The following is a 26,407-nucleotide window of genomic DNA, read 5'->3' as shown; positions in this document are numbered from 1 at the left end:
AATCATGACTAGCGCACAATAAAGGAAAACACATTAGTAATTTATACCTCTGTTCTTTCTTCAGTGTTTATACACCAGCTGCTTTACAATAAATAAAAGGCAAAACAATATATTAGATTGCTTCAGGAAAACACAGAATTTTTATTAGGTAAATATGTAATTCTCTGAGTCTCAGCTCAATGTGTTTTCCATTTCACTTTCTATTTTTATATCTGGGTAAAACAGGCCACATTCCTTGGGTGCCATAACTGAAACATTAAGATGCCTCTCAGATAAAGGAAATGGGATTACTTAACTCAATATTGAAGATCAGGTTTATCATACATATAAATTGGCTACTTAAAGATTTGCGTAATAATGGAATAGCACTGTACGAGTTTGCTTCACAGCAATTCAATGTGTGGTAGATAAAAAATAAAAAGGACTCGGCCTGTTAGAGGCTATAATATTGCGTAAACTGAATTAGATGCACGTTAATGAACCGAAGGGAATAATAAACAAGTTAAGCATCAATGCTAACATAATAAGACATTGCAGTAATTAAAGTTAGACGATGATAATGCCTGATTGGCACAATGTTACGGGGAAACATACAATGATTCCATAGATCACATTTTATAACAGTTAAATAAATGGAAACTACTGCAAAACACCAAAGTCCCAATGTTACAGTAAAAATATCACAACAATTTAGTAACGGAACCACACATTTTCCAGTGGTAGATTTTAGATAATCAGGGTTATAAGTTTATATTTATGTTATTTTTGGGCTATGCATTAAATGGTATTTAAAGAAAAACTGTTAGAAAAGAGCCACTGAATACAGCACTGAAAACATCACTTCCGTTGTTTTTTTTTCATAATAATGTTTAGATTTCAGGTTATTTAGATTTATATTTTTTTTTTTTAGCAGTGCTATAACTTCCATAGGCCAAGAGAGACACTTGACCCAGGTGCTGCGGAGTTAAAGGGCACTGGAAAAAATGAACAGATCAGTTGTTTCCAACACGTAATGCATGTTACTTTATAAAAATGTTTAGAGTTTAATTAAAATCCCATGAGATTTTCATGTTTTGGAATCGAGAATCTCTCTTTTTTACTTTTTTAACTTAGAAAACTAAGGTCAAAAAACTCGTGGGTGCTGTGAGTTTCCCTAAGATGACCCTTTAAGCCGAGTCTGTCTTGGAAATAACAGCATGTATCAGGGGATCTCCGTGTTGCTCAGTTGTAAATACATTTCTTGCATCACCCGGATAGGGGGAAAATATTCATGTATTTTTACAGAAATGACTGAGATAGGGAAAAGAGTCAAAACTTTACATGATCCATAATGGGGGGTGGGAGAAATAATGCACATAAAGAGGCTTCAAAAGCATACTTTGTAAATAACAGCAATTTTAGAAACATGGAGAACAGAAAAAGTACTTACATTTGGTTTTGAAAAAAAAAAAAAAACTCACTAATAATTCCTACATGATATGGACTAGAAATCAGGATTGTGCTAACTATATCATCCATTAATCATCCATTTCATGACATAGCGACAAAATGTTTTGACTCCGTGACCTTCTGTCAAACCATTTTGTTTCACATAGGGTTTGAAACATACATGTCTGCAGATAAGCCAACTACAAATGATTTGTAAGGATTTCTTCACTCAATGAACCGGCTTTCTACCAAACAAGAAAGAAATCATTCTCCTCATATTCACCAACGTCTCTGTATTTAAAATTGTTTTTATGTTGCACAAAATTGTATGTTTTCTCTATTTTAATGCGAATAACTTAAATTACTTTCTTAGATTAAACTATCCATTTCTAGTGTAGATAAGCTTTGCAAATCCATTAGCACGTTGTATTTGTAACACATAAAGCTGTGAATCCATAAGAAGGTTTCAAGTGAAATGTAAAAGGGTATTACTTTTAACACTGAATATGTTGTATAATTGTTTATTTTTTGCTAACAATGAATACCATACTTTACATTTCTGTAGCACCTTTGCCTCTGAACTTGTTACTAAACTAACAAATCTAAAGCTAAGCTAAAGGAGGCAAAACATAAAAAAGAGCGATTTTTTAGATCTTTTTTAGATATATAAGGCAAATCTGATATAGATTAGATATATAAACAAATCTGGTTTGAATCTAGGAGCCAAAAATGTTAGGAGCTGTCACACACAGCATAAGATGGCGACCAGACACAAGGTACGGCAACAAGAATATAGCAACAAAGTCAGAAGTCTAGTCGAGGTCAGGAAGCCCGGGTCAAACACAGGAATCCAATAACAGACCACACTTGATACAACAGCACTATATATATATATATATATATATATAGGCAAAACCATTAGATGGCAATGTCCAGGTGGGCTCTGAGTGTATTTATGGAGTGTGGGAGTTAGTTATCACCAAATACAAGTTTTGGCGCCAAAATGGTGTGATGTCACCCCGCCTCCATCTGCTCACGGCGGCCACCTTGAGTGTGGCACAGCCAGTTTCAAGGCCTTGACTTACTGCTATAAGCAGTAGGAGTATATAAAGGCACCATTAGAGGCCGCCTGCAGAGCCAGAAGACAGTCTCCCTCTATCATGCCGCGGTTGCAGAGTGTTGGACTGAGGTCTCACTCTACTCTGTGGCGACTGTAATGGCTGCTGCGTGGTGGATAGAGGTCTCCCTCTCCTCCTTGGTGGTGGCTGTGACTGATGGGAGTTGGATGGAAGTCTCCCTTTCCTTATGCTCGCAAACAGCAGCACCTTACATTAACACATATGCTAACATTCTATGCTCATGTACACACATGCTAACACTATACAGTAATACATACACTATTTGCTGACATATACACTCACGCTAATGCCATACTGTATCATAGACAACACCATACACACTAGCACCACACTCTTATACACACGCACACACACACACACACTGACACTTTACATACATAAAATTACACACTATACATTTCCACACATACTGACTCTGGCTATATACATATACACACATCCACACTTATACTACAGTATACACACAAACACTCACAGACTATACATACCGACTGTGACATTTCCGTATACACACACTCACACTACTCCCCCTTCCTCCCCCTCTCACCTTGTGGAGACACGCGAGGCTGCTGCCTATCTTCTACAATCGTGATTCTGGCACCCTATGCTTTCCTTTTGGGGGTGTGGAGAGGTAAGTGCCGTGAGGCACCCAGAAGTGTCATGTAATGTGCCGGGTTCATGATGGCACTATTGCAAAATAGTAGTTTCTATTCGCCATGGCTAACTGGCGCCCAAGGTTTGTCAAGACCTGATATAAGTGAAATGAGAAAAAGTAAACAAGAATAATAAAAAACAAATACTTAAATTGTGAAGGGAAGGGACCTCCGTTAGAAAGGAAAAACAAGGAAACATGCAAAGCACATGTGTTTAAAGAGGAAGACATTTTACTTGAACTCTACAAAAGTAAAAACAGACAATTCCATGGAACCCAATGGGATACACCCAGAAATATTAAAAGAGTTTCTGAGTTGGCATTGGCACATGTTTATTACATAATAATCTGAAATTAATGGAAAATTAGTCTAGTCAAGTCTGTACATTAGCTGGTTGAAAGTATCAAATTATTCTACATAAGGGTATATATTTTCATCCACTTCTCTAGCCATACCTATTTTACCGCACCACAATATTTTTTTCCACATTTTCATTTTTCATTTGCTAATATATATTTATGGTATGTGTCATTAGCAATTCACCCCCATATAATTTCATTTGTGCAAACTTCCTTAATTAATGCTGTAGGAATGTATACCCAAGGCCACAAATTCAGTCTTGGGCCACAGAGAGGTCAGCTTATTAGTATACCTCATATTGCAGCATTAATTAGCTGAACCGAGTAGTTTCAGTATTCCCATTTTTAACTTTAAGAAAATTTAATTCTTTATTAATGAATCAAGATATTTATATTGTTGAGTGAAGAATGAAAGAGCTGATAAGATCTCTTATCCTATTGGCATAGTCATCAAGGAAGAATTGTATTTACTGAAATGTAAAGATATCATGCACAGTTCTTTTTTTAAAATTAATATTATTAAGCATTGTAACAGTATGCATATATTGCATTATATATATCTTGGCTATTTCATTTAATTGAAACCAAATAACTCTTGGATATCATTCAACCAAGTTAAGATACTGTACATGTAAAAAACAGCTGTTGAATTGGAGGAGAATGATAACCTTAGGAAATGAATAATGTTATCTTTTCTCAATGCTTTTTACAAGGCCACGCAATCAAAACTAAATATTTCCCATCAGCTTATTCTTTTATTTTAGTTAACATGTAAATGTAGCCAAAAAATTCCTGTACATACCAGGTAGCCATATATATTCTCTCTTACACCTTGATCTTGGCTTCTTGGTCGTGCAAGAAACTGTACTACTCCTACTATGAAAAATGGAACTCTCTATTCAAGGGCTTGAACTTCATTGTAAGAGACATAGATACATAGTGACAGCACAAGAGACCCTGTTGGTCCACCTACTCTGCTCCGTTTGAATCGTTCTACTTATTAATTCTTCAGAATACGCAGCTCCTAAATTTTGAACTCCTTTTATAATGACAATAATTAGTCATATTTCTAATACAGTAATAATCTAATTAGCATTCAGTCTAGTTTGGTTCTTTTAGCTTTAGTAGCTGCTCTATAATTTTAGCTTATGACTAAGTGCTGAGTTAAGTGTGAAAAGCATTGTTTTTTGATTCACTGGCACTTTATAAAGAATAAACTTTAATACTGAGCAGCTTACCTTGGAGTGTGGGACTTTGATTATTTTGATCTGATTAATTTAAGCTTTGTCTTTTTTTTATTTTCATACTTATTTAAAAGCGGTACAATTTATGCTAAAAAAAAACCTTACAAATTTAATAAATAAGCCAAATTCCTCATCAGTCGGGAAGCTTTAGTCATTGATACACTGCTTCTTCGTGTTCAGATCCGTATGTGTTCGCAGAGATGCTACTGACGCCTTAATGGAGATGACTTGAAGCAACAAACTCAGAAATCAGTTTTATAGAGAACATCCTGGATGAATTATTTGAGGGACAGCGGACAGATTAAGATGTCTTTAGACAGTTTTATGGTGATAGATTAACTCACATTGTAAGACAAGCAGGAATAGTGGATAGATGGAGTCTGAGGTGTGAGTGATAAAACTCCACAGATTTAGCCCTGTTTGTTTGTGTGAGAATAACGGCTCTTCAATACTACGAGCTTGGAATCGATTAAGTCAACGTACTGTGTTGGATAGGACATATTCACGAAAAAAAAGAAAAAGAAAGGAAGAAAGAAGAGAAAAGAAAGAAAAAGAAAGGAAAAGGAAGAACACCTGTATTTTTTAAGTTTATTTCTTATCTAATATGTGTTACATTTTTTTTTTTTTAAAGGGAAGCTGATGATCGTTTTGATAGAACACAATTTCACTTTGACAGAGAACTCTATCACATGGGGAGCAGGAAGTTCTACCTATAAGTTTTTTAGGCAGAATATATTATTAGGTATTCATAGTATAAAACAAAAAAACAACTAAAGAAGACAATATTTAAAGGTCCACTTTAGGCCTATCTTCATGTTAAAGGTATGGACTCGAGTGAATCCAGTATCTGAACACTGCTAGCATATATGTGATTGATTGCTTCTTCAGGGATTTTGATGGGACTGCTACTGAGCATGTGCAGGGAGTTAACATACTAATATGTCCTGCTCTCTGTAGCGGCAGGCAGGGAAAGAGTTAAATGAGAAATCATTTTTATGTTCTAGCGCCACTAATTTAAGAATGGATGCATCAATTCACTTAGAAGCAAGTGCACTAAACACCATGCAAAATGGACCCCAACATGCATTAAAGAAAAAAAGTAAAATTTTGTGGACTACTCTGTTCCTTTGCGATGGCTCAATGCTAGCATGTATATAAGAGCTGGTATTAGCAGAAAGGCGGACGTGTTCATGGGGGGATACCACCTAGGGTACCATGTGTGTACCGATGAGAATAATTAGCAGGGCATATTGCAGAATTTCACTATTTATAGCTTTAAGAAAAGACAATACATTATGATATTAAAATTATCTTTAAATTAGAAGTGGTCAAAGTTAATACAGTGAGGGGATTTAATTAGCACTGAATAGATCACAATAGATTAAATCGCCCCTTTCTAGTCCACCTAACCAAAATGTGACTTTTAACTACTTACTCCCACCTCTTTGTAACCAAGCTGGAGGTAGAACGTCCATCTTTCCTGGCCTTTCGAACCCTTTACATTTTATAAAAAATAAAAGAATTCACGTTTCCCCTGGGATATAATAGCGCTGAATTGCCACTTTATTATGCACAGGTGTTTATATGCATTACCTAAGCCCAGAGTAGGAGCCTAATGTACAGTTGAGGGGTGGAAGTGGAGGGGCAACTCTCTTACTCAGCTGAATAGAATTTAATGAGTAAACAGGATCCAAGGCTACTGCGCAATTCTTTGTGAATTTAAGAGCACACCGTGGCTTTCAGCCCTCTTAAAGCTGTGTAATTCATGTTTTTATTATTATTATTATTAACATCAGCTCCTATTTGTTATTTTCATGAATGGGGTCATTAAATCTGCCCAAGGTAATTCAAGGGACACAAGATTATCCAGTAAATGGACCGTTTACATTATGTAGTAAAACAATTCTGTAATGATTTTCATTAAAATGGTAACCATTGTATTTTACGTTTACTTTTAATCTTGAGAGATCTGTAGGGCTCCGTATTGAGTCATTGTCTTTACTGATGTGTGTAACAGAGAACATCTGACATTAATGATGTAAAGCAGTTGCTAATGATCTATTAGATTTGATTAGTTATACAGCATTGAATGAATCACAAGCTTTAAATATTCAAATAAATGTGAATGGACAGTCGCTTTTATGATACCCGTGGTTTCATTTTCGCTACAATGATTAGAACAGATCAACTGCTTTTTATTGAAAATACAATATTTAAAAGTCCATGAGAGTGCTTTTGGGATGTATTTAAACAATAATGCTAAATGGAAAGATTTTTTTTTATAACAATAAAATGAAGAAAATATTTATGTTTATGCGCAATGTCATCTTGTGGCAAAACAGTCAATATGTGGTTTCTAGAATGGAGAAAACCATTCACAACAGCTCTTTATATTCCTTTGTCTTATGTCAAACATAATGGGGAAAGAGATGGCAGACATTGAGGTGTATGAGGCAAGGGGAAAGAGATGGCAGCCATGGAGGAATATGACACAAATGGGCGGATAGGATGGCAGGCAAGAAGAAATTTAAGACAGTCTTACCTTCATCCATGCCTGTCATCTCTTTCAGACCTTCATGTCTAATATTGCCCCGTTGGTGCGGGGATGGGAGGCAGGTGACGTTGGAGAGAGACGGAGGTGACCTGTCCCTGTGTTGTGCTGACATCATCTGAATGCAGTCAGCAAGTACGAGGTGGCGTGAGCATTGAGAATGTTTTTTAAGGGCCCCTCCTTGGCCCACTTGTGGACACCCATGAGGACATGTGTTCATGTTCAACACCATGCCTCTGTTATTGACAATGGTGTTGTGACATTCACCTTTCTACACAAATAATGCCCTGGTTCCCACCATTTTATGCCAGTTTTTGCCAGCTATATTACAAATTGCGACACTGGTCAGGATAGCTGGCAGTTAAAGTACTTGTCGATTGTTGTGAGTCTCTTGATCAAATTGTGAGCAGTGGTTACTCCGTGACTCTAATATGGTACTATAACCTGGGGTCTATTTACTAATGTTCAAGTAGAGGTAAGAAGAAAAGATTAATCTTGCAACCCTTGCCCTTGAGTGTGAGAGGCAAAGTTCACCATCTGTGAAGCAAAACCACATGCTCAGACCAAGTGACTCTCGCTGAAGAGTATTGAGGCTGTGAACTGGCCGACTCAAGTCAATGGTGTTGCAACTGTAGAAAAAAGTTTAATTAACATTTATGAATCAACAGCGCTAAGCATAACACACTGGCAGATCTGGGTCTGAAATGGTGACCCATACAGCTATGCACTGAGCATACATTTAGGACAACTTAAGATAAATGTTTTGTTAAATATAGTTTAATATATTGTTTGGCGAGATGGTTTTAAGAAGTCTGTTTCCTCACTTTCCATGCAGTTTGAGCTGCTGCCAGTAATGTGGCATCATATGACCTTGTATCATGTGACCCTGCTTAGCTCCCACTTCCATTGGTAATCTGGCCCTTTTGGGGAACCACCTGGCCTCCAAGCAATACAGCCCCTGCCCATTGGCCATTCTGACCCTGGAAAGGAGGATTGTGGCACTAGCATGACCTTGCCTGGGCTGCCTTGTACTGGTCAGGTAGTCTATATTAACCAGACACAGCTCTTTGCTTATGGTTCCTGCAGCTTACTTGACCTATCTCACCTGTTTTCTGATCCCTGCTCTGAGAAAACATACAAAGTACACACATACATCCATACATAATTCATAACTCAGTAAAGAAATCTCTAATTTCCCAGAACAGCGATCAGATAATGTAATAGAAAAGTGATAAAAATGGAAAAGATGCAGTCACCTTTTCGGATTTGATTGAAGGTCACAGGGACGTTTATAATAACAAGCAATAGGTAAATAAATCACAAATACCGTAGGCCATGTAATTGTAGCTTTACTTGAAACAATCAGACGTGTACAAATACATCACTTTCAGACAGATGTAATCACATTTAATTATAAAGTAAACAAATGGAGAAAAAAAGATAGAAGCACAAAGCCTGATTTCTCACTTGGAAAAAAAAAAGATAATACGTTGTCAGATTTTATACAACAATAATTATAAAAAGAAAGAGAATACTTTGGATTTATATGGTCCCTAACAAAGGCAGGTACAGGAGTACGTGTCTTTATACTTCACACTGCTAAAAAGAACACATCTTTCTTGCTTTTCGTTACCTTGGCAACATCTCCTCCAAGTCAGCGACTACATAAGCGACCACAGTCCAAATGGCAGCACAGAGGTTCATCCAGACTGGGTTTTGGACGGTCATTGTGTCTCCTTGAGAATGATGAAACCAAAAATATTTGCTTAGCTCATCGAGGAGACTTGCACCTAAAACATAACCAAAGAGATATTACATTCAGAAAACGCGACTCTACCGCTACATTTGTTACTTATGTTCTTGACATATTCAAATGTCTAGGATTACGTGAAGCGAGAGAAGCTACCGAAGACGCCTAAATCCACAGAAGAGCTGTGGTTGGTCCTCCAAGAGGTTTGGGACAACCTACCGGCCGAGTCCCTTAAAAACTGCGTGCGAGTGTAACTAGAAGAATGGGGCTGTTTTGAAGAAAAAGGGTGGTTACACCAGATTTGATTTATATCACTCACTTTCTTTCCATTTTACAAAATTAGGAAAAAAAACTATTAACATATATATTTTTGGAAGCATTCTTACTTTACAACATTTTCTCACACCTGCCTAAAGCTTCTGCACAGTACTAATATATTTATACATAATAATATAAACATAATTATTTGGGAGTCAATTACATTACATATTTCCTTAATATGACTTCTGATAATAATTGGTAGATTCAGTCTTTTTCCCCTATTGTCTTGCATATTCATACATATCATAAAAATTACTGCTTTATTACCAGAAGCAATAAGAGGGAGAACAATACATTCAGTAGGTGGACAGTTAATTAAACTTTTCCAGTCGGTGATTTTATCCAACAAAAAAAGCCTGAATACCCACTTCAGAGTTTAATGAATTATGCCGAAGAGTCATATTGCAGGACTTGTATGCTTAAGGGCAAGCCTTTTGAGTTTAATGCACTTTGTGCTATATATAGAAGAAATAACTCATCGCTTTATCTGTTGATCAGATAAATCCTTGTGCCTGGTCCAGACACCCACAAGCATTAACTGAGCGGTGGGTAACTCTTTAATTATATACATACGGATATAGATTAATTAAGATGAAGAGTGAAAAATACCGGTATATATTTTGGTGATATGTAATCTACAATTTACTTACATAAATCATAATAAAATATATGTGACAGTCTATAGGGCTGAGGATACCACTGTACATCCTATTCATGGTGGCCTTAAACGCATTTAATGAATCATAAAAGCAGAGGACTATCAAGGTATATTACAGCAAAATAGTAAAATAGTAACTTAGGTTGAAAAAAAAGACACAAATCTAACCGTATGCTACCCAGTGCCAGAAAGCTAGGGTCCTCCAGTAGGACAATGACCTGAAGTGCACATCCAAATGTATGAGACCGGCCATCGATGAGTTCTGATCACAATCCGATTAAAAACCTTTAGAAAGTGCTGAACTCTGTTATTGGAAAGAGGAATCCTGCAAACATTCAAGAGTTTGAACAAATTGTAACAGCAGACATGTACAAGAAGCTTATGCGTGTGTGTGTAGGGGGGGGGTGATAGAAGAATTGTTTGGAGGCTGCTATTGTTGACAAGAGTTGTGCGACCAAAAATTCAAGGTTCCTTTTAAAGCTGTCCAGGTCATTTTTTTTAATGCAAAGTCACTAAGTTAGTTGCAAATGCACAAAGGATATCCCCGGTATTCCGATAATACAAAGTATGTCCACTTCCAGTTATTTCTGAAGATATTGTACACGGTCTATACAATATTCGAGGGTGCCAATAATGTTGACCATAGCTGTACAAACTGCTCTTTCAAGCTTAAGTGTGTAAGAACTTTCTATTTTTTACCTGTGAAACTTAAATGCCCCGTTAACTTCCAATCCCACTTAATTATAAGAGCAAACATTTAGAGCTGCCTAACAGCTAAGCAAGTATCCCTCTTCAATAATATTGCAGAAACAATGCTTACAACTGTCCGTAATCTTCTGCCGAAAATGCAGAGTTGCAAATGGTCAAATAATACTTTAAAGCACTTAATGGAGAACTGCCACCACCACAACTTTTAGCATAAATAAGTGAAAGGAAGGCTCCGGATGTCATATTTATTTTAATATCATCGTCCCACCCCCAGCTCCTTGGCTTGGAGGAGAAGTGTTTGGTTAAATGTATCTCGGCAATATACATGCATCGGTACTCATTGGTGATCGCCTACATACAGTTTTGGCATCTCCAGCACTGGTCCATGTAAGATTTACAGAGCAGATAATGAGGTCCATCCCCATGTGCATGCCCAGAAAGCTTTGCCATTGATTTCGATGGGGGAACTTTCCTGCAGTCTTTGAGCAGCCAAAACCGGTGGGAATCACAGAGAGGGTGGTATGCTGCAGCATTTTAACAAGGTAAACATTTAATAATTTTCCTTTAGGTAAAGACGGCATAATAAAAGTGCTTGATAAGTTCTTTAACTCGTATTCATCATTGGTGAGACTGTTCGGGGCAGCGGGTTACACATTTGGTTATAGCGGTTTTAGTTCAATAATCGGTGTGATTATTCTGAGAACAATACCTAATAGGTAAAGTAACACAGGACGTTGTTCCTGCTGATATGTAATTTAATATAATGATACAATATAATTGAATACAAATACATAACTTGCATTTATTTAGTACCATCAGAATCACTTGTAACCTATGTAGCACAGTGTATTAGTGTATTATGTGTGTAGTGTATTACAAATTCGTAGCTGTACTGTATTTGTTGCTTTCTATACTAAAATATGAACAAAACATTTTAGAACAAATGGTAGCTAATGTCACTGCTAACCTAAGGAAGAAACTATGTAATGACCAATTGTGACAATAAAATGTTTGAAGATATGTCTTAAGGGAGACCATAACATATTATGATGACCTAACAACAGTTATGCAAGTCATCTACCCATGACTGTAAAGTTATGATTACATTACCCTTAATTTGAACATGTTTCTTTATACCCTAGGCTATTTCAGATGTTTCACCTATAAATATCAACATTGTGTTTTCTGTTTGGATGTTTTTGAGTTGTATGCACTCTTAATTTCCATTGATTGTAATGTTAAACATACTTTATGCTTCATATATAAAATACACTTATGTTCAACTCTATATTATTAGCTACACTAAGATGACACATATAATGCTGATTGATGATATCTTGTAAAATACAAGGTACATCTAGACACTTAATACGCTATTTAACACAGCTTTGGAAACAAATCCTAGGTAACAGTGCAATATTTTAAGCATGCAACTGATGAAAGAGCTGGCTAAAAAAAGGCTTAATAAGGTGTTATCACCATGCAAATGAAATATATGAGATTCTACTAATGCACAAAGCAGAGTCAAAATTCTAACACATCACATACGTGTGTACAGCACAATTAATGCTATTAGTGCCACAGGACATGAAGTAGACTCGGTCAGCTAACAATGACATGTCTATGACTTAGGAAACCAAGCAATGACCTCATCTCTTGCTATAAGGATTACATGGCGAGCATGGAGTCTGGATGCATGAGTAATACTCACCCATGTAATATCGAAGGAGATAAAGTAATTCTGGGCTAAGTAATAACACATGGCCCAGTCCAAGGAACAGTAGGAAAATGAAGTTCCAAGAGCAAGGTCACACAATCCAGAGGTCAGGGCTAGCAACATGGATTCACAAAGAGAGAGCTAAACGTCAGGTAAGCCAAGGGTCAACAGGCAAACTTGGGGTAGAAGAGGAAAACCATAGGGTTAGCCACAATACACCAGTTAGCTGGCACAGGGGCACCAGAACGATGGAGCATTTGGAGAAATAAAGTCACAGCTATCGGTGTCACATTGCGTCTCACCATTTGAGTATTGAAAAGATGAGCACAGATGGCATCTGATGTCTGTTGTCACATTTGGGCTTGTGTGGTACTATGCTGCATGTATAGGCTACTAAGCCTTATTAGGTAAGATTCACATAGGTTTTACACGCCAGCATTAAAGAGGTTAAGTATAGTAGGTTTTTTTTTTTTTACATAAGAGGTTAACCACACGCATGAGCAGACTGAAAAAGCAGGGGTTACTTATTGCTGGCTGCTTGGGTTAGTTACAATGTTTCTGAGTGTATCAGGGGATGTAGCTCTCTCGGTGTTCCCTTAAATTGTAGCAATGCTCAATGCAAACACTGTTACATTGTATTTGTCAGAGAAAAGTCAAAATATAGCGTTCTCCATGAAAAAAACAACTCTCTATAGAGCTGGTAAGGGTATACACCGGGCAACCAGCTTTTGACCTATACGAAATGGTCAACCTGGTGAAACACCAGCCACTTGACAACCCTTGATGGGATTATGCTAGGTACCAGAAGAAAAGAAATGCTTCCTGGTCTTTTATACCAACTCTGGGTATATTTTCTTATTTTATTTCTTAACACTTCCTCTATAAAGGCACATATATGATTTCTGAGCTACTACTTTCATAATGTTTAAACTATAAACTGTTTATTCACTAACATCAAGGAGACGTACCAGCATAGAACACAGCACCATATTGTGTGGAATAAAGACAAAGGGATTACATTAAAACATCACACATCCTACTGTGCCATAGAGACAACACTAAGATCTAGACCAAAGCCTCCAGCGATTCCCCAGAGTGTACTTTTATTGCATTTCACAAGAAAAAAGGGATACTTTTATTTCAAATAACTAAATTAAAATTTCAAAATGTTTCAAAGAGAAGATGCTGAGAACTATTTAAAATGCCAAAGCCTGCTATAATAAAAATATCACTTTTTTGTACTTTATGAGCTTAATAATTTAAATCATTAAATCTCACACAACAACTTAATTTGTAATAGCTGGGTGAAGTTAGAAAATAACAAGTAAAGTTGATTCATGGCAGTTTGGTCATTGTAATTATCCAGACCTCTGTATATAATTTATTTAGGAATCTGAATAATGCATGAATAGTGTATCGCTAATTAAGAAGAGAGAAGAGAAATGTAATTTGCATTCTTGATAAGAAAACTGTATTTCACAAAAACATAGAACAAGATAAAGTAATTACTTACTTATTAGGCTGTTATTGGAATAATTTACTACAACGGCACATCTAAGGATAGGGTCAAACAACTGCATTTTTCTATATGTGGCCATAAAACACAACAAAAACACTCACACAGTGAAGCCTAAAATCTTTAAATCACGGTATCTGCTCTCCCCTGGACCCTGGGTTTCTGCATTTCAAAACCCATTGTGCGCAGAGGCTAAGGCTGGTGGAAAAGCAAAGCTTCCTCCTCTGCTATCAAGGTTGGGAACTTCACAATTTTAATTTGAAAACAATGCCCATTCACTTTGCCAGGTTCATTTCTTTGTGACTTAAGGTCAGGCATAGATCTGGCACACTGGATATGTCTGACACCACGCTACGTGAGCATAAAAACATAGCGTACAGCCACATGTATCCAGCCGGATGTCACACTTACGTCCTCTGGTGGACACTGGCATTAAGGTCCCACAGCTGCCCTGTTATCGCCACTCGGGCCCTGCTAATGTTTTCTCGGTAATTCACCTACTTTTCCTATGGTATTGAAAAGACTTTGCTTAAGTTTATCAGATGACAGGTCACTGTTACAATAGCTGAAACAAGCAGATGTTTTCTTCTGAATGTTCAACAAAAGTAGCAGATTCTATGCAAGACTGAATGTATTTGTATTTTAACAATTTAACAGGTCCTCAAGAGATCCCAACTTTCATCTCCCGTTTTCCCAATTTTTCATAAAATGTTCTGAGATACACCTCATTTGCTGTAGTTGTGGACTGAAAGTTGTAGCATGCTTCTTGGCTACCATCTGAGGTCTCCTCTCACTGTTCCTGTATTCCTGATTCTTGGTAAAGATTTTGTCACTCACTGCGCTGACAACAGGATGGCTGTCTGCAAGAAGGCAGTGCCGTTATCCTTAGAAAACAGCTTGTCATTTCCAAAGTACAAGCTGCCATCTGAGAGGCATTGAAAAAGAAAGTTTGGCTTTGTTTTGAAAAAGCCAAATGTGTTTTTAAAGTTTACTTGCACTTTAATTTAATGTTATATTTATTAAGTTAAACACCATAATTTCCAAGTTTCCATGTTAAAATGGGCAGTTCTTTGGGACCCATGTGTACTTTTTTCCCCCTCACTGGTATCCCTCTTTTCGAGGAGCACGAGAATGCCTGGTGGGTATGAGTGTATTCCAGTGTTTCTATAGCCCTAATGGTCAACATAGCATGTATTGAAACATCATAAAATGTAATGTAATCAATAAAATTGTGCAAATATAATACATATTTTCCTTCTAAACGTATTCCCAGTTACATAAATAGCTATCAATTGACAACAAAGCTTTATAAAATGTATTGGTGGAGCCGAGCCCCCTCGACACACCTAGACGCATCTACTGGCACATGTCTTTCCACAAAGACTTCCAATGTGGTCCATATGCCGCCTACTCCTGGACACTGGAATATTACATCATATTCTCTGGCTCTCCAACAGCATGTGGTACACAAGACTCAAGGGGGAAGCAGACTCACAAACCTCCATTGGCCTATAGTGCCTGTTAAGGGGACCCGAGGGACAGCTGCTGCGGGCCCCTAAGGGAACGCTGGCCATATTGTTCCACATTAAAGACGGCCCGGTGGACAGAAGATGGCATCAACGTCAAACAACCTAGATTTGATAATGAAGTGGGAGTTAATGAACGATGAATCTATACAATTATCTCTCTAGCATTTAACAGATTCTCTTTTAGCATGTATGACTACCTAGTTCTCTGTTTTTCACAGCACAATGACTTCTGACATTATGGCAAATGCTTTTCTGCTTGCTACATATACCAGTTCTCACTTGATGATCTTGTCACCTATCTGATTTACTTTTTCATTGGTGTGAATTCGCCCAGGAAAGCTGTAAGGGTAGAACGAGTGATTGCAAATTAGGTATTAATACTTGAAACCGAACATCTCTTATAGTATTCCCCTACACTGCATGACCTTCAAATTACTAGCTTGATATCAATGCACTGTACTTTATCAGATGTTTCAGGCTTCATATATCTTTTAATAAGTATCTGAAGCGGAAGGTGTAAAATGGCTTTTGTCACTGTATCTCATCTTTATCCTATTCATTTTCAGTTTTCTTTCTTTAAAATGCAATTTCCCTGTAACACGCAGGTAGCACACAATACACAAACATCATTCAGTGCTGTGATAACCTTTACTGCAAGGAATACCATCCCGTCACATATCTAATCACAAAAAGTGCAGAGGGAAAAAAGGAAGGATGGCAGTGATATATAAGAAGGTTTGGCATTTAAATGGCATGGATGTTGCCAGGGAAATCAAACTCTAGATTTATCTGATGCTTGTTATGGTTTAAAAAGGAACCTACGCTGCTGTATTAATTAGCAAGAAGGCAACCTTGATTAAAATAAATGTTGGGAATTGGAGGGGGTTAACATGCACATCTTTGGGAATTTCTCTGTGCAGGGGATACAAACAAATATAAACTATGTCTTTCATCTCTCCCATCCTTTCCTTTTCCTGTTCATTCAACCAATTAGCACGGTTGATATAAATTTAAATCTGGCACTGAGGTGGATAGACTTCCATGGCTTGTTGGAAGAACATGATGTTGGGATGTTGGTGTGTTCTTTAAAGCTCTGGTTTCCAGGTGACAATTGTGGGGTTCTGCATCCCCTTTCCACTTCTACTTTCCTATTAACTGTAGACAAAGGGAATGTTAATGACATGACATATACTACATGGGGCTATTCTACCAGAAATGAGATGAAGTAACAGGACGGCCACAATGGGAACAAGATGATGTAAAATACGTCATCCTCAACTGGGGTTATAAAAGATACATTTTCTCTTTTTTGGGTTGTGATGGCAGCATGGGTCACCAAAGAGATCTGGGTAGAGCTGTCCTGTGTTTGGGATCAGAAGGAATTGGGTTGGTGAGATAAAAAGTGGTTAATATTATAACTTGACAATGCATTTTGAAGTGCCAACCAAAATAATGTGTACACGGAAACATTCAACACAAACAACATGCGACTTATTGTATAAAGAAGAAGCTTTTTGTTTTAAAAAACAAAAAATAAAATTTTAACAAGGCTGCAATTATAATGAAAATGTATCCACGTATGAAAGGTAGCATTCATTACATAGCATTCATTACATTAGATTTATTTCTTTGGTGCCAGCAGATTCCGTAGCGCTGTACCAATCAGTGGGATAATTTAAGTTCACACACAACATACAAACTGGTCCAAAATGAGAAGAGGTCCCTGCTCTTGCGATATTACATTTAACCAATGTGAATGTCAAAATGTGCAACTGAAAAAAAAAATGTTTATTGTAGACTCAATAAAATGCAGTTTATGTTGAGTGCTTATGAAATACGCAGACATCAAAATGAGTAAAAATCTCCCATTTATTTATTTTTAAGCTGTCGCTGGACATGTGGGTGAACAGCCGGGGAATTATATAGCTGAGAACTGGCTAAATATCATCTGATAAATCAGCTTGGTGCAATATTTAAATATAGTTTATTTAAATAAGCACTAGGGTTTGTTTACATTTTTATATATAAAAAAGAGGGAAAATAGCACATTATGTTATAGGAGCTATACTATGTTAATTTACAATAAATCCTTATTTTTACCCTGTACACATTTACCTGTCCATTCCCCTTTAGTTATGTAGGGTTAAGTTTATTTTAAACGTATTTTAAAAAAAGCAAATTTGCTAAAGGTTAAACCTTTATTAGCAAGCTGGTATTCTATTAGATTACAAGTTTTTAAAACCACTAGTGAAGAGACCTATATAGTCTTGAAAGCTTACAATCTAATGCAGAATTTTGTCTACCAAAAAAATATGATTTTTTACCAAACTACAAACTGCAAACTGCAGTTAACAAATTTACAAATGTTTTGTGCATTCTGGTTTTAGATTGTTGCTATTGTTTCAGAGACATTTGGTCTAAGTGCACAGTGGCATGCGTGGCTGAACCTGCCACACACACTTTACTCCCCAATGGTCTGAAACGGTGACAGAGCTGTACAAATGTGAAATTGAGTCATGAGCTTCATCAAAAAGGAAATAAAATCTAAATCATGTATCTCGTGAGTAGTTAAGTCAGATGCTTTCAATTATGTATGGGTAAGATCCATTTCTAATGCAGGCGTACACACACGTATATATAAGTATACATATTATACATACATATATCCATACAAACACGCATATACACTTATAACCCCCCTAAATAACCATACTAAATTAGGATTTACCAAAGTGACGCGTAGTCTTTAAACTAGCAACACACCTTTTCTCAAGTGTACTATTTAATATTTGTAAAAAGTGTACTATTAAATATTTGTAAAAAGTGTACTATTTAATATTTGGTGAAAAGTGTACTATTTATTATTTGGTAAAAGTGATACGGCACTACTCCTTAAGCAGCCACGGCATATCTCAAGATCGCTTGCAGTAAATTAAACATTGTGAGATAAAATATACATAAAACAATGTTATCCTGGTTCTTGCACCATAAAAAACAGTCTAATTGGCCAGAATATAGCATGCATTTACCTCCATGGGTAAATATTCAATATTAATTAGCATTTCATAGACTTTAATCATTAATAGTCTCAAACAGATCTGTACAAAGCGTGTGAAATTGAGTAGGTACTTTTAGGGACCAGCCTGAAGTATATATCAATAAAGTAATATCACTTTTATTCAATGAGATCAATCCTATAGGTACAGAATCATTAGTATAAAAAGGCATTAGATAAAGGCAAGATACTGGTATCTGTTGAAGTGTGATTATATGTATTTAAAGATACAGAAAGTTATGCAGGAATAAGTAAATCATTTATAAAAAATGTGAATAAAAAGAAAGCCTCTCAAAGAACGTTAATTTGTTTTAACCTCTAAGGTATGTTCTAACATGCAGCAAAAATAGAAAAAAAACAGTAGAGAAAAATACATCTGTATTTGTTTGCACTATTGAACATTTCTTTACCGACACTGATGTAACAGGTCATTCTAATTAGTAGATACACTGAACTCAATTTAATGACTTGTCTAAAATGACATGTAGAAAATCTTACTCCCAAGCGGGTAATTCAACTGACAAGATACAAAAAAAAAAAATGCATGGACATGCTTAGAGTGTGTATCTCATTATAACAGCAGCATTCTACATTCTATTAAGATGAAGGGGCAAGATTTTGCCAGGGCAGAAGCTCATTACAGCCAGTATTGTGATGTAAGTAAAAATAAATGATTGCCTACTAAACAATCTCTCTGGAAGTGACTGAATGTGTTGTGGTAATAAAAAGTTCTATGTAACCCTCAATATCATATAATATTTTATGAGTAACATTGTGGCTTATTTTTACACTACAGTCCATGTGCTGGTAGGGTTGACTACGGGTTAAGTTGTCACTTGTATGCTATGTTTTTCTACTCTCTGTTCTCAAAGTCCTTTATATGTGTCTTGTGTATTCTTAATTAACTTTTTATCCTCTGGAATGTGTGTCTAAAAAATCAATCTTAAAGTCCATCCCAACCCCCACCGAAGTAGCTTTCTACTTTTTAATGATCACTGTTTAGAATCCACAATCTTTATCTAGGGTTTCGTCAAGGAGTTGAAATACAAGCCATGCATCTCTAACAAAACAAACACCAATTAAGGTTTAGATGAATGATGGAATCGATTAACAGGTTCAGCTTTTGCTACGGACACAGCTTGTTTAAAAAGGAGTTCACAGCCACTTAGTAAATAACCTCTGACCACTCAATGTCCCTACCAATCCAAGGAGGGCAAACTATTGCTGACAACATTGGTCACTGACTGTAAGGAGCAGTTCCTTCAGAACCATTTGCCTGTAAACCTTTTAGGCAGTAGAAGCAAAAGAAGCCGTTTCAATATTAGGCCAATATGGAAGTGGTTCAGGGACCTCAAAGATTAAAGGGCCCTATCTATGCTAGAAGGTATAAAAATAATAATTATACATAAACATAAGGCATACAGCACTTATTGCATAGTAATATCATATTACATGGAATCTCTCACACTCCAACATCCTGTAAAGGTTCTTTTAGTCCAGAGGACCCCAGGTAGGACATACCTGCTACCTGGTTTACAGTAGTGCTAAATCTGACGTTACGTGAGAGGCTTCAAGATAAAGGAGAAGGAAAAAAAAAGCCAAAATGTGATGTTTTGCTCATCTTTTCTAAAATAGTCTTGTTTGTTCATATTAACAGAAACGTCCACAAGAAAGGTATATAGATTTATTATGTATCTGCTCCTGTGTATAAAATGTATCAATATAAAACCAGTGTACAAAAGGTGCAATTGCATTAGAAAATTTGCATAACTTGCCAATGTTGTTTTTTTCTTTTGCACAGCTGATATGGTAATGTATAAAACCATTTAGGATACATTTTCTGAAATGCTAAATGTGAAACTATTTTCTGAAATCTGTAGAGAGCTCTTAGTGTATTATATTAGTTTACGTGACATACAGCTTTCACGGTATTATTATAGAAGGACATAGCTACTTTAGAAGAAATTCCTTTATCTGTGGACAGTAATTCACCAGTTACATTTATCTGTCAAAATAATCATAAAGCGCACACACAACAGTGCTGAACTATGCGATCATCATACAATATACACCACTGGTAATAGCACAACATCTAAATCCTGTGTGTCACAAACAAATCCACATCCCTTCCTTCTCCCTCTCTATACGTTTAATGTGGTTCCCTTCCTTCTGTCTCTCTATACATTTAATGTGGTTTAGCATGAATGCTTCCTAAAACTGCAATCTCCAAACTTCTGGAATCTCTTATTAATCGAATAAATCAGTCAACAGCCAAACCTTGAAGACCCATTTATCACTCTACCTCAGCATCGCATGTTGTCCTCCAGTTTGCGCTTTGGTCTCTTACAGTTTGTCTCTCTATGGGGTTTATTCACTAAAGGGAGGGCTGGCAAGAGAGTTGTGGTTTTAACTTTTTCAGTCATTATGAAAGGCCATCAACAGCAGGTTCTTCTAGCTAGAAGGGCTGAGCTGACCTTGTATAATGCATAATTGAGTGACTTGGACAAATCTCACTGAACTATACATCACACTGGGCCAGCCAAGCCCTTCCCGCAGTAAGGCGTTGAAACCACAACTCCCTTGCAAACTCTTACTCCCTTGCAACACTCACTTTGCTTCTGCCATGATACTGCCGTGTCTATCTTCCTCTAGATAGAAAGTTCCTCACTACTCTCAGTGAATTTTCTCACAGCTAATCTTGAAGCCGTAAAAGTCCTGGTGAGCAAAAATCACTGATTATTTCCCCAAGTTTATTTACCCATGCTATTTTTCAGTGAACCAATTTAGTTTTATTGAGGCAATTTGGTTTAGGAAATCACTTTAGCTAAGCCCCTTTTCAGTTGCTAAGTAAAATGTGTTGTTCCAATTATGCACTGCACCCTCTGCACCCTCTTGAATGCCAGGCAGAAAACATTGGCTGATTCATTCTTACGCAAGTTTAATCACATAAAAACGAAATGTTTAAGAGTCTTTTCCAGTTTCTCAAGCAATGACCCATCGGTGCCTGATTTTGTCGCATGGCAATCACTGCCAAGATAAATAACGAATGAGGCAAACATGGTTAAAAATATTTATATCAAAGGATTAGAGATTCAGTATTGGGATTGTTTTAATTAGTTACCAATTAGTGTCAAAACTGTGTCAAAACTTTACAAAATAACCTTTTTATTATTATTATTATTGACAATTTCTATTTTTCCCCACAATTTGTCACAAGAGGTAAAAATCCTTTTTCAACTCCGAGATAATCAGACTTTCCCCGGATCAACACAATCTTTACAAGTTATAATGTCAAAGTATATATTAGTTGATGCTTGGCTGTTGAATGTATCCTTAAAAGCGTGACAATTTCCCAAGTAATGGGCAAGTTACATAAGGAACAGCAGCCTAGTCAATAACTAAATAACTAATAGAAGCTAATAGAAGTGATTTCATTTGTATCTTGTGAGAGATGACATAATTAGCTTGGTGCTGCTCAAGTTAATGGAGTTTGTCTTGTAACTATTAGAAACAAAATATTATTTCAACAAAGAAAAATAACACTTCTGCTTCTACTTTCATCACAACCAGTCCAAACATATTTTTCCAATTATGAAAACTGTCAAAAATAAATGAAAAAGAATCTTGAGAAATTATAGTAATTAAGCAAAATTTAAGTTTGGCAAAAATAAACTAACAATATAGTAAAAAAAAAACACGTATTTTTTCATTCTTGCTAATGAAGGTTTTTTACAGAAGCATTTTTGGTTATTTGCACCTGGGATATTGCAGCGTATTTAATTAGTGCTGTGCGGCATTAAAAGGTCAAAACACATACAACACATACAGTAAGTTAGACTTTTCCAAAGAGCGTCACAGCTTTTAAGATAACTAATTATTTTTTTTTACCACTTGAGTTTTTATTGAATTTTCAACAAATAAAAAACAACAGAAATACATGCGATGAGATAAAAGAATACAAAGCTGAATTATCAGTGTCATAAAGCAGCATCGCGTACACACGAATAGATACGTAAGGCCGAATCCAATGTGCAAAAGAACATGAAGTACGCAGGAATAACCAGAGGTGACATACCAAGTGACAACATCAATTGACAGAACGTATCAAGTACATTAGATAAATGGGTAGCAGCACCTACGTTGAACTAAGTTATTTTATTTAAACTACCTACAGCTTCATGCCTCCAAACATTTCAAATTGCCAAAGAGTATACTTTTTTGGTGGTATGGCTTTGGGGGAAAGGGGGCTTTACCAAGACTTTTATGTGTCAATAATTATTGATGTAACCAAGTAATTTTATTTACACAATTATTATATATATATATATATATATATATATATATATATATATATATGTATATATATATATATATATTATGAACACATTGTCTGCTGCTTATATGCTGTAATCTATTGATTCATGAGTCTGTAAGAACTAGAATAGTAGGATACATGTATGGCCACCAAACATCACAAGATAACAGAAAAGAGGGACATTAGAGAAGGAAAGAGTGATGGGGGATTTAGAACCAAACGGGGGATCCTCCCATCAAAAGAGGGAAATTTGAGAGGCATGGCTTGTATTATTACGGTGTCTTCACCTCAAAGATGCAAAGACCTGTGGCAAAACTGCTCCAATCCTACATATTTAAGGTGGGTTTCTGAAACACACATATGCCTTATTTTAATAACTAAACACCAATATATGGTTTATTTAGTGTACTGTACAGCTAAATCCAGGATCTAAGACATGTTACAGATCTACTTCAAGCAAAATTAACTGTAATTATGCCACTGTTATTCTTAATAGTACTGATAATAAGTATTTTAATGAGATCATATGTCCCATAATTTACATCATACAGGTACATAAACAGAACAGGAAACCTTCCTATTTTCTGCTAGTTTTTGGTAACCACTGGTTTACTGCAGGCTAGTAAGGTAAGAGCTGAATATGTTTTCTTAACACAAGAAAAACAGATCTAACCATTAAAAAAAGACGAAACATTTTAAAGGCCAACCCCTATGAACTTCTCCTACGAGAGGGGTCATATTGGATGCATAATTCATATTTACATTTGAGACTTCCATGAAATCTCCCTGCATTCATTATGCATAACACAGGGCCGGCTCCCATCTTCCTCTAGGAAATGCCATCTGTAATTAATAGTGAGACTGGTGAGTTTGAACGTTAACTTCATCTGAAATCACATCAGAAACCCCCCCCCCCCAATAACCTGCCTGGATCTGGTGATGAGTATATCAAGTGTCAGGAGATGTATGTGTTCGATCGAACACATCTCCAACATGGCAAATAGCAGGCGGGGGAGGGGCAAATGCATATAGGAATCCCCCCATTTATTTACAAGGGGGACATCACGTAAATTTAAAGGGTCCATTCAGCTATCACAAAGAGTGCATATACAGTATGCCTTTAATCTTCTTATATGAAATCTACATCTAAACAAAACTGGTTTCCAGCAGCTAAAGCTGTAGTTAAAAGGTTTACAGAAAAAAATCACTTTTAATGCAAGCCATTAAGAAAAGCCCTTCGAAACTCCTCCATCGTATTCCTTTTTTATGATTCGCTCCCCAATTTTGATCAGAAGAAATATGCTAGGGTCTAAAAAATAATGCATTATATATACAGTGCACTTCTAAAAAATGATTTTTAGAAATGTCATTTTTAATACAGGCTAACGTGGATTTAGCAATACACTGCTATTTTTATTCAAGTGGACCAGGAAAGATTAGTATAAAACCTAAAGCTTAAAAGAAGATTTTGTTTATTTGTCCCAAAAATAATCTCAACCGTTATTAAAGAGAGCCTAAAATACACATGAAATCCATCTCTGTAATTCAGTGTCCAAATATTTTCACAACTGCTTTACTATATGAGAGACATGGATAGAATAAGATGGAGTCCTGAATGTAATGACAAAATACATCGTTTCAGGTGCATTTTTAATATATATTTATAATCAGGTTTCTACTATTAAATTTAAATTTAATTTGTTGTGGAGCAAATTTAACTCCACAATAAAAAGAATAACTTGGACATTACTTGTGTGTATGCGTGTGTGTATATATATAACCAAATGTATGTGGAAACCTGACCATCACACCTATATGAAGTCTTCCTACAAGATTTTGGAGTGTGTCTGTGGGAAATGGAACCCGTTCAGCCAAAAGAGCAGTTTTGAGGTCAGTCACTGATTGATGTTAGACGAGAAAGACTGGCTCTCAACACATACTCCATCTCACACCACTTACACATCCACATCCATGCTCACACTTACTTACACATAGCACCCATGCTCACATACACTTATACATAGACAGCCATGCTCACATACCCTTATTCATAGACATCCATGCTCACATACTCGTAAGGAGGATAACCTAGAGACAATTTGAGTAACTTTAGAACTTGGTAAAGTAGTTGTTTGCATTTGTGTGATATATAGACCCCCTGGACCCCCAGCAGCACATTGTATTAAACTTGTTAGTAAGATTAAAATAAAAATGAAACCACTGTGGTACTCTACAGATGTGGTAAGTATGTTGGAGGAGGAAAAGATAGCTTTTAGGGGTTAAAACAGACTCAAAATGAAAAATATAGAAGCAAATATAAATCTAAGCTTTAGGAGCTTTAGGAGTTTACTTAACACGGAGGAGAAAATTGCCAAGTTAACAAAAAGGGGTGAAACAATTCTTAGATATGTAAGTGAGACATGAAAACATACACCAGGAATAATTACGCTAAAGGCAAATGAAGGGATCTAGCTGACTGCTTAAATATTTATGTCTGTTTTTACAGAGGAAGACGAAGGTGAGGGATCCTAGTTAGCAAAGAGAAATAGGGTGACATGTAAAACAGGCGTGTTTACAGAGAAAGTCGTTCAACTTGAACTCTCCAAAAAAAACAAAAAAACACACAAATCCATGGGACCCAATGGGATTATCCCACAGTTATTAAACTAGCTAATTAATTGGCAAATTAATGGAAATCCTCCTAAAACATGAAAACAGCATGGGTTTACTACAGGGAGATCCTGTCAAAATAACGTAATTTTATTTTTTGTCTATGTAGACCAGAGAGGAGCTGTTGGTGTAGCCTTTCTAGACAGAAAACCTCTAACATAGAAAGCCTCTAAATGAATTGCGGTTTGTGTGATTGGATGTCAAAATAGTTGAATAGATAAGACAATGGTTGAGTGACAGGAGGCGGAAGGAGGTAGTAAATACCTGTAAATATTTATTTTAGTATATGTAATTTCTTTTAAAGGCATACTTGGAACTCCGAGCTTCACCCAGAGTCTCTAGGTGCCCTATATCTGGGTAGGGGAGTGGTCTTTGGTCACACCCACTCTCCAGCTACATCCCCTCCTACTCCCAACTCATTTAAGACTGTCTGGAGCGATTCCCTCCCCCATACACAGCCAGCCCCACCCCCTCGTGAAGCCACGCCTCAGAAGACGGAGAGCTCCAGATAGCCTACCCTGTTAAGTTCCCAGGTGTGACCCCAGCAGATTCTATAATCTTTCTATTTTTCTCAGGGTGTTGAGTGCATACGCAGCACCAAACTAAAGCTAGGGGTGTTTAATGTAACACACACCTGTCAGCAGACAATAATTATTATTTGCTCAATTCTAATGACATATGTCCCTGATGGATTTCTGGGTCCTGACATTTTGGTATAAGTAGAAAGTGTTTATACAAGATGTGTTAACTAAACTAATCGTGTGAGGCACACATCAACACTGTGCCCTCTGGGG

The 26,407-nt window shown here is 36.5% G+C and overlaps 1 protein-coding gene across 1 annotated transcript in view; it reads right to left on the bottom strand.

The window, feature by feature from the left end:
- Nucleotides 1-8,705: 8,705 nt before the first annotated feature.
- The window catches only part of CPQ (carboxypeptidase Q), a 129,040-nt gene continuing 111,338 nt past the window's right edge, over nt 8,706-26,407 (bottom strand). The window contains exon 9 of the mRNA XM_053467199.1: nt 8,706-9,164. Within this exon, the coding sequence (XP_053323174.1) occupies nt 9,004-9,164 (161 nt within the window). The 3' untranslated portion in view covers nt 8,706-9,003. The remainder of the gene's footprint in view (nt 9,165-26,407) is intronic.

This window comes from Spea bombifrons, chromosome 5, assembly GCF_027358695.1.
Source record: "Spea bombifrons isolate aSpeBom1 chromosome 5, aSpeBom1.2.pri, whole genome shotgun sequence".
NCBI lineage: Eukaryota > Metazoa > Chordata > Amphibia > Anura > Pelobatidae > Spea > Spea bombifrons.
This window is presented reverse-complemented; position numbering and strand designations above follow the sequence as displayed.